The 18,581-nt window shown below is 38.7% G+C and overlaps 1 protein-coding gene across 4 annotated transcripts in view; it reads left to right on the top strand.

The window, feature by feature from the left end:
- The window catches only part of CFAP20DC (CFAP20 domain containing), a 274,294-nt gene that overhangs the window by 189,567 nt on the left and 66,146 nt on the right, over positions 1–18,581 (top strand). For all 4 annotated transcript variants that reach the window (XM_089919511.1, XM_022572706.3, XM_089919510.1 and 1 more), the window contains one exon: positions 270–647. In XM_089919511.1, coding sequence (XP_089775637.1) covers positions 270–647 — 378 coding nt within the window. The remainder of the gene's footprint in view (positions 1–269; positions 648–18,581) is intronic.

Raw genomic sequence — 18,581 nt, 5'->3', positions numbered from 1 at the left:
ACTATTTCCTAAATGTACTCTTGTTACTCAGTGGTAAAAAACATGCTTTACCAAGACCAGAGGCAAACATAGCAGGGCATCTTAGCAAATGATTTATGCCTGTTTGCATTGCTGTTTTTAGTGTTTTTTTTATTGCAGAATAAAATAGTATATATATGTATATGTATGTGTATTTTGCTTTATTCAGAGAATACATGAACTTGTTAAGAACTTGTAACGTATTCACCACAAGTTTCAGCTCAAAATGATTTCACTTTGTTCCTCTATAGGGTAACCACAGTGTGCAGGGTTCAACCGGCCCAACAACTAGTCCTCCAAGGTTAACTCAGTTAACATTAGAGAGCGTGCTGGGGAAGACTGCGAGGTGGACAAGTAAAGGATATCTAAAAAATGCCTACACAGAAGCAGGAGCATCAGAAAACCAGAATTCCTTGGCGAAGCAGATAGATAAAAAAGACTTTGAAACGAGTTTGGTGCCTACACCATGCCTTTCTCCCCCTGGAAGAAGGAGTGGATCCTCTCCAAAAATTCCACGTCCTGTTATCAAAGCAAAGGACCTACCAGCCCATCAAGTGTCATCTTCAATATACAACATCTCCCTACAGGGAATTTCAGGGGAGAAGTTGAAATCGATTCCTGAAGTATCTGTAAGTGGTTTCATTATGGTTTACATATGTGGGCAATACATCCTGCTGCGTTCTGTACTGTACCACTTTGCACACATTTGCACCAGTATCTATTTTTCATCATTTGGGTGATCAGTAATGTATTTTCTTTTTTTTAACATCTTTATTGGAGTATAATTGCTTTACAATGGTGTGTTAGTTTCTGCTTTGTAACAAAGTGAATCAGCTATACATATACATATATCCCCATATCTCCTCCCTCTTGTGTCTCCCTCCCACCCTCCCTATCCCACCCCTCTAGGTGGTCACAAAGCACTGAGCTGATCTCCCTGTGCTATGCGGCTGCTTCCCACTAGCTATCTATTTTGGTAGTATGTATAAGTCCATGCCACTCTCTCACTTCGTCCCAGCTTACCCTTCCCCCTCCCTGTGTCCTCAAGTCCATTCTCTACATGTGCATCTTTATTCCTGTCCTGCCCATAGTTTCTTCATAACCTTTTTTTTTTCTTTAGATTCCATACATATGTGTTACCATACGGTATTTGTTTTTCTCTTTCTGACTTAACTTCACTCTGTATGACAGACTCCAGGTCCATCCACCTCCCTACAAATAACTCAATTTTGTATCTTTTTATGGCAGAGTAATAGTCCATTGTATATATGTGCCACATCTTCTTTATCCATTCATCTGTCGATGGACACTTAGGTTGCTTCCATGTCCTGGCTATTGTAAATAGAGCTGTAGTGAACATTGTGGTACATGACTCTTTTTGAATTATGGCTTTCTCAGGGTATATGCCCAGTAGTGGGATTGCTGGGTCATATGGTAGTTCTATTTTTAGCTTTTTAAGGAACCTCCATACTGTTCTGCATAGTGGCTGTATCAATTTACATTCCCATCAACAGTACAAGAGTAACACTCAGTAATGTATTTTCTTTCCTGTTTAGATGTGTTTTAGCTCAGTAGCAGCAGATGTTAAAAGAGTATCTTGCACATCCCAACAATTACAGAATGCCTCATGTTTTTAATGAGAAAGATAATTATCATGATAGTTATTTTTTATTTCCCAGTTACTTCTCATAATTTGAGTTATCACTGCCTGCAAGTTATAAATGAAGATCTTACTTTTGAGCCAAAGGTTTGCCAGTAAAATTCATAGATTTTCAATAACAATCTACATTAGGAGCCATAAAAGCATCGTTATTCTATTCACTTTCTGGTCTCTTTGCAGCCGTTTCCCAAATAATAAATTATATGAGTGAAGGTTAACAGTAAAGCAGTGTCGTTGAATAAATCCCTAGGCTACTTTGGTGGCTATATTCATGTCCATCAGATTGATTTTTTTCCTTCCTGTGTGAGTACTTTTCTTCCTTCAGTTCCCCCATCGCTGTCCTTAGAAACTAGAGAACAAATGAGGCTATGCAGAACAATGACACTTATATTTCTTTTTTTTAAGCATTAAAGCTTTTTTTAAATTTGTCATGCCCTAAGTATTCTGTGTGTGTTACAGTGTAAAATTTTGGTTCAATTATAAGCGTGTTAGAGTGGATTACCTAGTGCAGATAATAGACATATACATCATTACCATCAACTAATATTTCTTTATTTATTTTTTATTCCTTGGGATTTTGATAGGGATTGCATTGAATCTGTAGATTGCTTTAGGTAATATGGACATTTTAATGTCCGTATGTTAATTCTTCCAATTCATGAGCACGGAATATCTTTCCATTTATTTGTGTCTTCAACTTCTTTCAACAATGTCTTATACTTTGCAGGTCTTTCACCTCCTTGTTTAAATTTATTCCTAGGTATTTTATTCTTTTTGTTGTGATTGTCAGTGGGATTGTTTTCTTAATTTTTCTTTCTTATAGCTCATTGTTAGCATACAGAAATGCAACAGACTTCTTTGTATGTTGATTTTGTACCCTGCAACTATGCCGTATTTGTTTATTATTTCTAATGTTTTTTTGGTGGAGTCTTAAGGATTCTCTCTATATAAAATCATGTCATCTGCAAATAGTGACAGTTTTACTTCTTCCTTTCTAACTGGAATGCCTTTTCTCTCTTTTTATTGCCTAATTGCTCTGGCTAGGACTTCCAATACTGTGTTGAATAAGAGTGGTGAGAGTGGGCATCCTTGGGCATCCTTGTCTTTTTCCTGATTTTAGAGGGATAACTTTCAATTTTTCACCATTTAGTGTGATGTTAGCTGTGAGTTTGTCATATATGACTTGTATTATGTTGAAGTACGTTCTTTCTATACCTATTTTATTGAGAGATTTTTATCAGAAATTGGTGTTGAATCTGGTCAAATGCTTTTTCTGCATCTACTGAGATGATCATATGCTTTTTATCCTTTGTTTTATTAATGTGGTATATCCCATTTATTTATTTGTGAATGTTGAGCCATGTTTGCATCCCTGGAATCAGCCCCACTTTATCATGGAATATGGTCCTTTTAATGTATTGCTGTATTTGGTTGGCTAATATTTTGTTGACGATTTTTGCATCTATGTTCATCAAAGATATTGGTCTGTAATTTTCTTTTTTTGTGTTGAGTTAGTCTGGTTTTGGCATAATGGTAATGTTGGCCTCGTAAAATGAGTTTGGAATCATTCCTTCCTCTTTAATTTTTTGAAGAGTTTGAAAATGATAGATATTAAATCTTCTTTGAATATTTGACAGAGTTCACCTGTGAAGACATCTCGTCCTGAACTTTTCTTTTGGGGAGGTTTTTGATTAATGTTTCAGTCTTTTTATTAGTGATCAGTCTATTCAGATTTTCTGTTCCTCCATGATTCAGTCTTGGAAGGTTGTATGAAACTCTTATGTCTAAGAGTTTGCCCATTTCTTAGGTTGTCAAATTTGTCAGCATAATATGTCTAATTTGTTGTTCATACTATTCTCTTATAATCCTTTGTCTTTCTGTGGTATCTGTTATTTATCCTCTTTCATTTCTGATTTTATTTATCACAGCCTTCTGTCTTTTTTTCTTAGTGAGTTTAGCTAAAGGTTTATCAATTTTGTTTATCTTTTCAAAGAACCAGCTCTTAGTTTGACTGACATTTTCTGTTGTCATTTTTTTTGAATTTTTTAATTGTATTTTATTTTTTTTATATAGCAGGTTCTTATTATTCATCAATTTTATACACATCAGTGTATACATGTCAATCCCAATCCCCCAATTCATCACACCACCATCCCCACCCCCCGCCTCGGCTTTCCCCTTTTGGTGTCCATACGTTTGTTCTCTACATCTGTGTCCCAAATTCTGCCCTGCAAATCGGTTCATCTGTACCGTTTTTCTAGGTTCCACATACATGTGTTAATATACGATATTTGTTTTTCTCTTTCTGACTTACTTCACTCTGTATGACAGTCTCTAGATCCATCCACGTCTCAACAAATGACCCAGTTTCGTTCCTTTTTATGGCTGAGTAATATTCCATTGTATATATGTACCACAACTTCTTTATCCATTCGTCTGTCAATGGGCATTTAGGTTGCTTCCATGACCTGGCTATTTTAAATAGTGCTGCAATGAATATTGCATTGCATGTGCCTTTTTGAATTATGGTTTTCTCTGGATATATGCCCAATAGTGGGATTGCTGGGTCATATGGTAATTCTATTTTTAGTTTTCTAAGGAACCTCCATACGGTTCTCCATAGTGGCTGTATCAATTTACATTCCCGCCAACAGTGCAAGAGGGTTCCCTTTTCTCCACACCCTCTCCAGCATTTGTTGTTTGTAGATTTTCTGATGATGCCCATTCTAACTGGTGTGAGGTGATACCTCATTGTAGTTTTGATTTGCATTTCTCTAATAATTAGTGATGTTGAGCAGCTTTTCGTGTGCTTCTTGGCCATCTATATGTCTTCTTTGGAGAAATGTCTATTTAGGTCTTCTGCCCACTTTTGCATTGGGTCGTTTGTTTCTTTAATACTGAGCTGCATGAGCTATTTATATATTTTGGAGATTAATCCTTTGTGCGTTGAATCGTTTGCAAATATTTTCTCCCATTCTGAGGGTTGTCTTTTCGTCTTTTTTATGGTTTCCTTTGCTGTGCAAAAGCTTTGAAGGTTCATTAGGTCCCATTTGTTTATTTTTGTTTTTATTTCCAATACTCTAGGAGGTGGATCAAAAAAATATCTTGCTGTGATTTATCTCAAAGAGTGTTCTTCCTATGTTTTCCTCTAAGAGTTTGATAGTGTCCGGTCTTACATTTAGGTCTCAAATCCATTTTGAGTTTATTTTGGTGTATGGTGTTAGGGAGTGTTCTAATTTTATTCTTTTACATGTAGCTGTCCAGTGTTTCCAGCACCAATTATTGAAGAGACTGTCTTTTCTCCATTGTATATCCTTGCCTCCTTTGTCATAGATTAGTTGACCATAGGTGCATGGGTTTTTCTCTGGGCTTTCTCTCTTGTTCCTTTGATCTAAGTTTCTGCTTTTGTGCCAGTACCATATTGTCTTGATTACTGTAGCTTTGTAGTATAGTCTGAAGTAAGGAAATCTGATTCCTCCCACTCCGTTTTTTTCCCTCAAGACTGCTTTGGCTCTTCGGGGTCTTTTGTGTCTCCATACAAATTTTAAGATTGTTTGTTCTAATTCCATAAAAAATGCCATTGGTAATTTGATAGGGATTGCATTGAATCTGTAGATTGCTTTGGGTAGTATAGTCATTTTCATAATATTGATTCTTCCAATCCAAGAACATGGTATATCTCTCCATCTGTTGGTATCATCTTTAATATCTTTCATCAGTGTCTTATACTTTCCTGCATACAGGTCTTTTGTCTCCCTAGGTAGGTTTATTCCTAGGTATTTTATTCTTTTTGTTGCAATGGTAAATGGGAGTGTTTCCTTAATTTCTCTTTCAGATTTTTCATCATTAGTGTATGGGAATGCAAGAGATTTCTGTGCATTAATTTTGTATCCTGCTACTTTACCAAATTCATTGATTAGCTCTAGTATTTTTCTGGTAGCATCTTTGGGATTCTCTATGCATAGTATCATGTCATCTGCAAACAGTGACAGCTTTACTTTTTCTTTTCCGCTTTGGATTCCTTTTATTTCCTTTTCTTCTCTGATTGCTGTGGCTAAAACTTCCTAAACTATGTTGAATAAGAGTGGTGATAGTGGGCAACCTTGTCTTGTTCCTGATCTTAGTGGAAATGCTTTCAGTTTTTCACCATTGAGGACGATGTTGGCTGTGGGTTTGTCATATATGGCCTTTATTATGTTGAGGAAAGTTCCCTCTATGCCTACTTTCTGCAGGGTTTTTATCATAAATGGGTGTTGAATTTTGTCGAAAGCTTTCTCTGCATCTATTGAGATGATCATATGGTTTTTCTCCTTCAGTTTGTTAATATGGTGTATCACGTTGATTGATTTGCATATATTGAAGAATCCTTGCATTCCTGGAATAAACCCCACTTGATCATGTTGTATGATCCATTTAATGTGCTGTTGGATTCTGTATGCTAGTATTTTTTTTTTTTTACGGTACGCGGGCCTCTCACTGTTGCGGCCTCTCCCGCTGCAGAGCACAGGCTCTGGACGCGCAGGCTCAGCGGCCATGGCTCACGGGCCCAGCCGCTCCGCAGCATGTGGGATCTTCCAGGACCGGAGCACGAACCCAGGTCCCCTGCATCAGCAGGCGGACTCTCAACCACTGCACCACCAGGGAAGCCCTGTTTGCTAGTATTTTGTTGAGGATTTTTGCATCTATGTTCATCAGTGATAATGGCCTGTAATTTTCTTTCTTTGTGACATCCTTGTCTGGTTTTGTATCAGGGTGATGGTGGCCTCATTGAATGAGTTTGGGAGTGTTCCTCCCTCTGCTATATTTTGGAAGAGTTTGAGAAGGATAGGTGTTAGCTCTTCTCTAAATGTTTGATAGAATTCGCCTGTGAAGCCATCTGGTCCTGGGCTTTTGTTTGTTGGAAGATTTTTAATCACAGTTTCAATTTCAGTGCTTGTGATTGGTCTGTTCATATTTTCTATTTCTTCCTGATTCAGTCTTGGCAGGTTGTGCATTTCTAAGAATTTTTCCATTTCTTCCAGTTTGTCCATTTTATTGGCATAGAGCTGCTTGTAGTAATCTCTCATGATCTTTTGTATTTCTGCAGTGTCAGTTGTTACTTCTCCTTTTTCATTTCGAATTCTATTGATTTGAGTCTTCTCCCTTTTTTTCTTGATGAGTCTGGCTAATGGTTTATCAATTTTGTTTATCTTCTCAAAGAATCAGCTTTTAGTTTTATTGATCTTTGCTATCGTTTCCTTCATTTCTTTTTCATTTATTTCTGACCTGATCTTTATGATTTCTTTCCTTCTGCTAACTTTGGGGTTCTTTTGTTCTTCTTTCTCTAATTGCTTTAGGTGCAAGGTTAGGTTGTTTATTCGAGATGTTTCCTGTTTCTTCAGGTAGGATTGTATTGCTATAAACTTCCCTCTTAGAACTGCTTTTGCTGCATCCCATAGATTTTGGGTCGCCGTGTCTCCATTGTCATTTGTTTCTAGGTATTTTTTTATTTCCTCTTTGATTTCTTCAGTGATCACTTCGTTATTAAGTAGTGTGTTGTTTAGCCTCCATGTGTTTGTAATTTTTACAGATCTTTTCCTGTAATTGATATCTAGTCTCATAGCGTTGTGGTCAGAAAAGATACTTGATACAATTTCAAGTTTCTTAAATTTACCAAGGCTTGATTTTTGACCCAAGATATGATCTATCCTGGAGAATGTTCCATGAGCACTTGAGAAAAATGTGTATTCTGTTGTTTTTGGATGGAATGTCCTATAAATATCAATTAAGTCCGTTTAATGTATCATTTAAAGCTTATGTTTCCTTATTTATTTTCATTTTGGATGATCTGTCCATGGGTGAAAGTGGGGTGTTAAAGTCCCCTACTATGAATGTGTTACTGTCGATTTCCCCTTTTATGGCTGTTAGTATTTGCCTTATGTATTGAGGTGCTCCTATGTTGGGTGCATGAATATTTACAATTGTTATATCTTCTTCTTGGATCGATCCCTTGATCATTATGTAGTGTCCTTCTTTGTCTCTTCTAATAGTCTTTATTTTAAAATCTATTTTGTCTGATATGAGAATTGCTACTCCGGCTTTCTTTTGGTTTTCATTTGCATGAAATATCTTTTTCCATCCCCTTACTTTCAGTCTGTATGTGTCTCTAGGTCTGAAGTGGGTCTCTTGTAGACAGCAAATATATGGGTCTTGTTTTTGTATCCATTCAGCCAATCTGTGTCTTTTGGTGGGAGCATTTAGTCCATTTACATTTAAGGTAATTATCGATATGTACGTTCCTATTCCCATTTTCTTAATTGTTTTGGGTTCGTTATTGTAGGTCTTTTCCTTCTCTTGTGTTTCTTGCCTAGAGAAGTTCCTTTAGCAGTTGTTGTAGAGCTGGTTTGCTGGTGCTGAACTCTCTCAGCTTTTGCTTGTCTGTAAAGGTTTTAATATCTCCATCAAATCTGAATGAGGTCCTTGCTGGGTAGAGTAATCTTGGTTGCAGGTTTTTCTCCTTCATCACTTTAAATATGTCCTGCCACTCCCTTCTGGCTTGCAGAGTTTCTGCTGAAAGATCAGCTGTTAACCTTATGGGGATTCCCTTGTTTTTTATTTGTTGTTTTTCCCTTGCTGCTTTTAATATGTTTTCTTTGTATTTAATTTTTGACAGTTTGATTAATATGTGTCTTGGCGTATTTCTCCTTGGATTTATCCTGTATGGGACTCTCTGTGTTTCCTGGACTTGATGAACTATTTCTTTTCCCATATTAGGGAAGTTTTCAACTATAATCTCTTCAAATATTTTCTCAGTCCCTTTCTTTTTCTCTTCTTCTTCTGGAACCCCTATAATTCGAATGTTGGTGTGTTTAATGTTGTCCCAGAGGTCTCTGAGACTGTCCTCAGTTCTTTGCATTCTTTTTTCTTTATTCTGCTCTGCAGTAGTTATTTCCACTATTTTATCTTCCAGGTCACTTATCCGTTCTTCTGCCTCAGTTATTCTGCTATTGATCCCATCTAGAGTATTTTTAATTTCATTTATTGTGTTGTTCATCGTTGTTTGTTTCATCTTTAGTTCTTCTAGGTCCTTGTTAAATGTTTCTTGCATTTTGTCTATTCTATTTCCAAGATTTTGGATCATCTTTACTATCATTATTCTGAATTCTTTTTCAGGTAGACTGAATATTTCCTCTTCATTTGTTAGGTCTGGTGAGTTTTTATCTTGCTCCTTCATCTGCTGTGTGTTTTTCTGTCTTCTCATTTTGCTTATCTTACTGTGTTTGGGGTCTCCTTTTTGAAGACTGCAGGTTCGTAGTTCCCGTTGTTTTTGGTGTCTGTCCCCAGTGGCTAAGGGTGGTTCAGTGGGTTGTGTAGGCTTCCTGGTGGAGGGGACTAGTGCCTGTGTTCTGGTGGATGAGGCTGGATCTTGTCTTTCTGGTGGGCAGGTCCACGTCTGGTGGTGTGTTTTGGGGTGTCTATGGACTTATTATGATTTTAGGCAGCCTTTCTGCTAATGGGTAGGGTTGTGTTCCTCTCTTGCTAGTTGTTTGGCATAGGATGTCCAGCACTGTAGCTTGCTGGTCATTGAGTGAAGCTGGGTGCTGGTTTTGAGATGGAGATCTCTGGGAGATTTTCGCTGTTTGATATTATGTGGAGCTGGGAGGTCTCTTGTGGACCAGTGTCCTGAAGTTGGCTCTTCCACCTCAGAGGCGCAGCACTGACTCCTGGCTGCAGGACCAAGAGCCTTTCAGCCACACGGCTCAGAATAAAAGGGAGAAAAAGTAGAAAGAATTAGAAGAAAGAAAGAAAGAGAGGAGGGAGGGAGGAAGGAAGGAGGGAAGGAAGGAAAAAAGAAGATAAAGTAAAATAAAATTAAGTAAGATAAAATATAATAAAGTTATTAAAATAAAAAAAATAATTATTAAGAGAAAAAAAACAGACGGATAGAACCCTAGGACAAATGGTGGAAGCAAAGCTATACAGACAAAATCTCACACACAAGCATACACATACACACTCATAAAAAGAGGAGAAGGGGGAAAAATCATAAATGTTGCTCTCAAAGTCCACCCCCTCAATTTGGGATGATTCTTTGTCTAAAGAAGGGAAGGAAGGAAAGAAAGAAAGAAGATAAAGTAAAATAAAATAAAGTTATTAAAATAAAAAGTAATTATTAAGAAAAAAAATTTTTTTTTAAAATGGATGAAAAAGACAAATACCGTATGCTAACACATATATATGGAATTTAAGAAAAAAAAAATGTCATGAAGAACCTAGGGGTAAGACAGGAATAAAGACACAGACCTACTGGAGAATGGACTTGAGGATATGGGGAGGGGGAAGGGTGAGCTGTGACAGGGCGAGAGAGAGGCATGGACATGTATACACTAACAAACGTAAGGTAGATAGCTAGTGGGAAGCAGCCGCATGGCACAGGGATATCGGCTCGGTGCTTTGTGACCGCCTGGAGGGGTGGGATAGGGAGGGTGGGAGGGAGGGAGATGCAAGCAGGAAGAGATATGGGAACATATGTATATGTATAACTGATTCACTTTGTTATAAAGCAGAAACTAACACACCATTGTAAAGCAATTATACCCCAATAAAGATGTTTAAAAAAAAAAAAAAAAAAGGACGGATAGAACCCTTGGACAAATGGTGAAAGCAAACCTCTACAGACAAAATCTCACACAGAAGCATACACATACACCCTCACAAAAAGAGGAAAAGGGGAAAAAATAATAAATCTTGCTCTCAAAGCCCACCTCCTTAATTTGGGATGATGCGTTGTCTATTCAGGTATTCCACAGATGCAGGGTACATCCAGTTGATTGTGGAGCTTTAATCCGCTGCTTCTGAGGCTGCTGGGAGAGATTTCCCTTTCTCTTCTTTCTCTTCTTTGTTCTTTCTCTTCTTTGTTCGCACAGCTCCAGGGGCTCAGCTTTGGATTTGGCCCCGCCTCTGCGTGTAGGTCGCCGGAGGGCGTCTGTTCTTCACTCAGACAGGACGGGGTTAAAGGAGCCGCTGATTCGGGGGCTCTGGCTCACTCAGGCTGGGGAGAGGGAGGGGCACAGAGTGCGGGGCGGGCCTGCGGCGGCAGAGGCCGGCGGGACGTTGCACCAGCCTGAGGCGTGCCGTGCATTCTCCCGGGGGAGTTGTCCCTGGATCCCGCCACCCTGGCAGTGGCGGGCTGCACAGGCTCCCCAGAAGGGGGGTGTGGAGAGTGACCTGTGCTCGCACACAGGCTTCTTGGTGGCGGCAGCAGCAGCCTTAGCGTCTCATGTCTGTCTCTGGGGTCCGTGCTTTTAGCCGCAGCTCACACCCATCTCTGTAGCTCCTTTAAGCAGAGCTCTTAATCCCCTCTCCTCGCGCACCAGGAAACAAAGAGGGAAGAAAAAGTCTCTTGCCTCTTCGGCAGGTCCAGACTTTTCCCCGGACTCTCTCCCGGCCAGCCGTGACGCACTAACCCCCTGCAGGCTGTGTTCACGCCGCCAATCCCAGTCCTCTCCCTGCGCTCTGACCGCTCTGACCGAAGCCTGAGCCTCAGCTCCCAGCCCTGCCCGCTCCGGTGGGGGAGCCGACAAGCCTCTCGGGCTGGTGAGTGCTGGTCTGTGCCGATCCTCTGTGCAGGAGTCTCTCCGCTTTGTCCTCTGCACCCCTGTTGCTGCGCTCTCCTCCATGTCTCCGAAGCTTCCCCCCTGCGCCACCCCCTGTCTCCACCAGTGAAGGGGCTTCCTAGTGTGTGGAAACCTTTCCTCCTTCACAGCTCCTTCCCAGAGGTCCAGGTCCCGTCCCTATTCTTTTGTCTCTGTTTTTTCTTTTTTCTTTTGCCCTACCCAGGTACGTGGGTAGTTTCTTGCCTTTTGGGAAGTCTGAGGTCTTCTGCCAGCGTTCATTAGGCGTTCTGTAGGAATTGTTCCACCTGTAGATGTGTTTTTTATGTATTTGTGGGGAGGAACGTGATTTAACGTCTTACTCCTCTGCCATCTTTAAGGTCCCTCTATACAATTGATTTTTAAATTGATTTTGTATCTTGCAATCTTGCTGAACATTTATTAGTTCTAATAGTGTTTTGTGAATTCCTTTGGATTTTCTATATACAAGATCATGTCACTGCAGATAGAGATAGTTCTACTTCCTTTCCAATCTGGATGTTTTTTATTTCTTCTTCTAACTTAATTGCATCCACAAACTGCAGGGCTTTTTTAATAAATTTATTTATTTTATTTATTTATTTTTGGCTTAGTTGGGTCTTCATTGCTGCGTGCAGGCTCTCTCTAGTTGCGGCAAGTGGGGGCTGCTCTTCATTGTGGTGCGCAGGCTTCTCATTGTGGTGGCTTCTCTTGCTGCAGAGCACAGGTTCTAGGCACTCAGGCTTCAGTAGTTGTGGCACGAGGGCTCTAGACACAGGCTCAGTAGTTGTGGTACACGGGCTTAGTGGCTCTGAGGCACACGGGATCTTCCCAGACCAGGGCTCAAACCCGTGTCCCCTGTATTGGCAGGCGGATTCTTAACCACTGCGCCACCAGGGAAGTCCCCACAAATTGGATTTAATTTCAATAAAAACCTTTTTTTCTTTCAATATATATAAGATTTAATAATAGTGTGGCCCCAGTATTGAATTGTAACACAGGCCTGATGAGCTCAGACAGGCCTAGAAAGATTCTACTGGTATGAATCAAAAGAATTGTGCTTGATGCAAGAAGAAAATTTTGAGAATTCTCCTGGAACTAGAAGTCCATTTAATATTAATATGAATACAGGTGTGAAATTACCTTTGCTGGCTAGCATCATAGTCCCTATATGTAGAGTTCTGATATGTATGGAGGTTCTACCACCTAAGCTAGGTTTCTAAAATAAAGGACCTCCAGGTGATGGAGTATACTTATTCTGGTTCTACTTCTGAATAAGTAAGAGCACCTCCTCTTCTGTTGACAGCTTATCAGGTCAGGTATTCTCCCAGCTGCTAGCGATACACTGACCAAGAAAGATGAAGCCTGTCTCCTCAGGGAGCTTATGTCTGTTGGAAGACACAGACAGCAAATAAATAAGTTCATACAGTGATTATAAACTTTATATGATAAAGACTTGGGAAGCAAAAAAACTGGGTGATATAATAGAGTGGTAGGATGCATAGAATTGTGGGCACTTAACCTAGTATCTGACTGAGTAGGTGACATTTGAGGTGAGAGCTAAAGTTTAAGATGAAGGCAGCCGTGCAAAGAACTAGAGGATAATGTTTTAGGCATCAGGAACAGCAGGTACAAAGCTTCTAAAATGGGCATGTTTGAGGAATAAAGGAGGCCCGTGTAGGTCGGACATATGGGCAAGGGGAAAGTAGAAGAGGGTGACATCAGAGAGGTAAACAGGCCCAGATCGTGTAAGGTCAGGAAGGACATGGTGAAGAGGGTGGCCTTTGTTCCAAATGCAATGGTAAGTCTTTGAAGGTTATTAAGCAAGGCAATGACATTTATATTCAAAAAGTCTCCTCTGGCTGCCTCCAGAATGGATTCGATACGGCAGGCATAGAAGCAGGGAAGGCAATTGAGGTATTACTCTGATAGTTCACAGTGGAGATGAAGAGAAGTAGCAGATTACTGGAATAATGGGGAAGTAGGACTGACAGGATGTAAGAAAGAAGAAACAGGCAGAATCAAGGATGATGCTTAGGTTTAGGACTTGAGTAACCAGACAGATGGTCATGTCATTTACTGGGCTGTGGCAGACTGGATGTATCTGAGCCATCAACGTAGGCATCAAGGTACCACAATCAGGAATTGCAAGTGAACATCCCATTGAAAATCTGTGCTCTCGCAAAGTGCCAACGTGAAACAACTTTATGACAGAAGAAAAATAAAGGCTCTTACAAAATGAGGCGCAAGAAAATTGTCTTCCTAATCCCCTGATATGGAAGAGTACTAGTAATTTTTAAGGAACACTTACTGAAATTGATTTGCTAACTGCTTGGTAAACTTCTTTCTTGCAATGTTTTATTCACATCTTAATAGAGTTCTCTATTATTAAGTTCAAATATTTTTAATTAAGAAAGAAGTACAGCCCTCTGGGTAGTATTGCAATCATATAGCTAGCTGGTAATTAAACTTTTCCACATGTATAACTGCATTCAAATAATTTTGAATGAATCATTTTAAACCTGCAGATGTTGTTATGTGCACCTTTAAACAAATAAACAAGACATATATAACAGTCTTTGTGGTTCCAGAAAAAAGTTGGAGTTTTTGAAGAATTGTTATTTTCATAAGAATGACAAAATATGCTACCAATTACAAATTCAGATATTCTCTTTAGAAAAAAAGACATGACTTTTTATAGGAAAAACATTGTAAAATATATGTAACTTTTGAGTTTAATTTTCACATTTCCATTTTTGAAAATCAGAACTGAATTATGGAAAGACACTTTTAAAGATATTTTAGGCCATGGTATGATGTGAGCAAATTTTTCTCTTAATCATCAAGCCTTTTTTTTTTGGATAATAAAAAAGGATTAGTTTCATCGCCTCCCTGATGAACTTGAGCCCAGTATTGGAGCAGTGAATATCTATCATCATATATTTTTTAAGTTATAAAAGTTTACTATTCAATGCAATTTATGCTCAACAAACTTAGAGAAAAATGAATTTGTAAATTATTTTAGGGTTCTAAAGCCATTATTCCATTACATAAATTTCTGCATTTTCTAGGGTGTATAATACTCTTTGTTCAAAGTGATGCCGTCTTTCTCTTTTTGAATTTGCCACTCAAGTATGCCATTTACAGCTGTCTTTCTAACAATACTGCATTGTTTGAAGAATTCATAAATGTCTTTCTCACCCCTGACTTGCTTCAGCTACAACAATATTCCGTTGTTGTAAAACACCTGTCTCAGGGTCAGGTTGCCTTGTATATTATACATCACCCTGGCCCAATTGGGGAGGTTCACTTAGGGATGACTCTCCCTCCTTCAGCAGCTTCCACCACAGATGCCCACCGACCTCATGCTGCCCTGATCCTTCCCTTTGCTGCCCTCAAGGCCTTCCCCAAACAGGGCCCTATGTCATGTCTATCCACATTTTCATTGTTCGGAACTGAGAAGTCAGGAGCAGTGGGCACCATGGTTCAGAGCACCAGCTCAAATCAGACAGACCTGATTTGAGTCCTAGCTTTGCTTCTTTTTACTTATGTGACCGTGGACACATTTCTTAACCTCTTTTAGCCTTGGTTATGTCATATGTAAACTTGGAGAAAATAACAATACTTATTCCATAGGGTTGTTGTGAGTATTAAATGAGATAGTACATGTAGAACTAGTATCCCATAGTCCAACAGGATATTTTCTTGTACCTATTTATGAGTAGTTAGAATTGTAAACCAGTATGCCTGGCATTCTAAAGCAAACCTTTCAATTTCAATCAAATTCTAGAAACTAATTATTGAGATTGTTCAATAAGTGATAACTATATATGCTTCTTGTCCTCTGCTTATCGTTGAATCCAGTGTTAACATAAGAGTAAATTAATGGGTCACTTCTTCCAGGTAACATGTTGATATTTTTTCAAGGATACACTGAAGAGAGAAAAACATTTAGAAGCAGGATGTGATGTCTCTCCAGTCATTCCCCAGAGACCACCCTCAATGTACTTGCCATGTTCCCAGAACTAAATTGTAGGTGTGTAGCTTCATGATTGATGGAGTGAATTGAGCTTGGGCAGGACTGACAGCATTTCATAAACCACACTGTTAACCATGGGAAGAATATTTCATTTATTAAATTGGACATTCCTGCCAATTAATAGTCTTTGGAAAAAGAGTCTGATATTTGATATTTTGTTGAAACTGCACTCTTTCCTTGTCTCTGAAAAAACAAGGTCATTATCTCAGTCTTATCTGTCAATGTACTGCTGGGTATATTGCTGAAGCTATAGAACTTGGTGATTAAATAACATTTGTGTCACCAGTAAAAGTATTTGAATTAGGCATAGAAATTTCCCAGGTGGAACTCACTCCTAGCCTTCTGCCTTCTTTTTGAATATTTTTCTGTCTGAACTGCTGCTAATACTACAGGGTGGTTTGTTTCTTTCACTTTCTTTGTATCTAGTGTCTAATTTAGTTATCCACCAAGGCAAAATGGTCTAGAATAGATGTATGTTAAAATAATTTAAATGGAATGGTGGTTTAAAATCCAGGCGATGATATGGAATTGCAAGAGTTATTAGGACATTTTGATATCTCCATTTCTGAGTAGTTAGTTATGCAAACAATATGCCAGTTACTCTGATGAAGAGGAGCAGTTTCAAATTCTCAAAAGTTTCAGAAATTGTAGCTAGAAAGTCTTGACAAAAATTAAGAGACTATCAGAAGTATGAATCAATGAAAATACATTAGTGGTTTAACCAACACACTGTGGCGTTTCATTGTCAGTTCTCCAGTATTCCAATGCTAAGGTTAGCATCCTACTAATCGAATGTTTATGGAAGAAATCCATCTTCTTTGATGTCTTGTTCTTCCTAATTTTAAAGAGGAGCAAGTCAAATTTGTAATTTTCCTTCTTTATGTAAGAGGTACTAGGCTATTTTCTAAACACAATGAGATTGAGGTCTTTGATTAAGAACCTCGTTTGTGGCTTTAAGGATTTGGAGTACTTGCCATGTGCCAGGCCCTCTACAAGGTGTCCCATACTATCTCCAGTCTCCATTTTCACCCCTCATGAGAGGCCTTACTTATTTGAAAGATAAGGAAGGAGAGAGGTTTAGCTTGTTCACATATAATAAGTAACAAGGCAGAGTATCAAACCCAGGAGATCTGGCCAGAAAAGCCTGTGTACCTTCCACACTGGCCTATCACCCTTAGTTAAAGACCACTGAAAAAATTCTGTGATCATGTGGCAATTTAACTTCTATTGCCACTTGAACCTTTGCAGTATTTTAATGTGCAGAAGCATACACAGATGTTGGTATATCTGTTGTTAATGTTTTACAACCAGTTTTGTATTCTAAACAGTTCAAACTTACTTAAAAGTTATCATCTTCCCACTCCAGAAGCATCAGTTGGCTTGCCTCTGCTGTTTTCATCTCTATAAGCAGTCTCAGTAATTGTTTTCCTCCTGGTTCTTTAAATAACATTTTAAACTACCACTTATTGAATGGCTACTATGCTTGTCCCATGTATAAGGCTACACTTCACCTTGTATATGGCATATCCTTGAATATAATATAAAACCTGTTCAATTTGGTTTTACTGGATTCCTTCTAGTCTATTATTCTTAAACTCAGAAGATAGATGCTGGAAAATTACAAATTGTTTATCAGCTCACTTTAAGGTTAATAAGAGATCAGCTATGTTTGTCAGAGAATTCTGTCTGAAAATTAGCAAGCTGACTACCAAGGCAAAATATTTGGAAGTATATTTCTTTTTAGGTCATGGGTTAAAAGAGTACTCTATACAAATATAGCACATAAATATAAAGATCTTTTTCTTTAAATCTTTTCGTGCCAAGAAAGAGAGAGCCACATATATAAGATAGATAGCTATCACTTTGCGAGGAATTTTGCCACTATTGGATCTAATTAGCCAACAATTCTTTACCTGAGACATTTTGAGAGATTATTATTCATGAATAATGAAGTATGGATTGAGTCAAGGGTTGTGAAGTGTCTCCAGGTCACACGCTGAAATGTTTGTGACAGACATTTCAGAGGCAACATTGGGTCTGGTTAAGCCTATGTCCACGTGAATGCCAGGGAGATCAGCTCAGTGCTTTGTGACCACCTAGAGGGGTGAGATAGGGAGGGTGGGAGGGAGGGAGACGCAAGAGGGAAGAGATATGGGAACATATGTATATGTATAACTGATTCACTGTTACAAAGCAGAAACTAGCACACCATTGTAAAGCAATTATACTCCAATAAAGATGTTAAAAAAAAAAAAAAAAAAAAAACATGATCTAGATTCTGACCGGTTGGTTCTTTTGAATAGCCTGACTCTTAATTTATGCTGTGCAAGTTGACGTAGCATCTCTTAAATTTAGCAAAGGTTTTCAAGTTGTACTGTGGCTTGGTCTTTAAGTTTTGATTTATCTCTTTGTGTGGTGAAGACATGCTGAAAGCTACCGTGTAATTGTGAATGAGTTATGAGCTCAAGTATGTGTCACTTAGAGCTCATGTTTGTGGCTTCTGTCTTCTCTTCACTCCTATTGTTAGTGGGCCTGTGTCCCCAATGAATCAGAGCAAATTCTTGTGTGGGTAAGTAGCTCAAGAATTTGAAACAAGTCTTCAAGGAGTGCTAGTTGGAAAAGAGATGCTCTAGAACACTAATTTACCATGAGCTATTAGTATTAAAAATGTCAGTATAGGAATTAAACACTGTCTGCAAATAGCAATAGGGAGGAGATTAATCTTCAAATTAAAATGCCAATTAAAGTTTAAAATTAGTTTTGGAAAATGGACTTCTACTTTTCTTGCTGTCGTGTTGAGGTTCAAAAAAACTCACAAAACTTCCTAATTACATCTTTAAAACTCTTAATAATAAATACGAGTTTGAAACCACCATGATACTGACTCCCAGCCACATTTACAAACTGCTTTTTTTCCCCCATTAAGACAGTCCAGAGTAAGGTGCCAATGATTAATGACTAATCACTTCCTAGGAAATCTCTCTTTGACTCTTAGACTTCTTTACTCTTGTTGGCCACAGAGAAGTGTGCATATCATAAACATATACTTAGACGGATTTTCACAAACTGAACAAACACATGTGACCATCATCTGAATCAAGAAAGAAAACGATGCCAGCACCCCAGAAGCCCCATTGTGCTCCCTCCCTGTCACTATCCTTTTCTGTCACTATGCCCTCACAACCACCCCCTACCTGCCAAGACTAGTTTTACCAGTGTATGGTCTGTTGTGTCTGGGTTCTCTCACTCAGCA

This window comes from Delphinapterus leucas, chromosome 10 (genome assembly GCF_059928025.1).
Source record: "Delphinapterus leucas isolate spDelLeu-1000000601 "Yukka" chromosome 10, BTC_Dleu_Yukka2, whole genome shotgun sequence".
In the NCBI taxonomy this organism is placed as follows: domain Eukaryota; kingdom Metazoa; phylum Chordata; class Mammalia; order Artiodactyla; family Monodontidae; genus Delphinapterus; species Delphinapterus leucas.
This window is presented reverse-complemented; position numbering and strand designations above follow the sequence as displayed.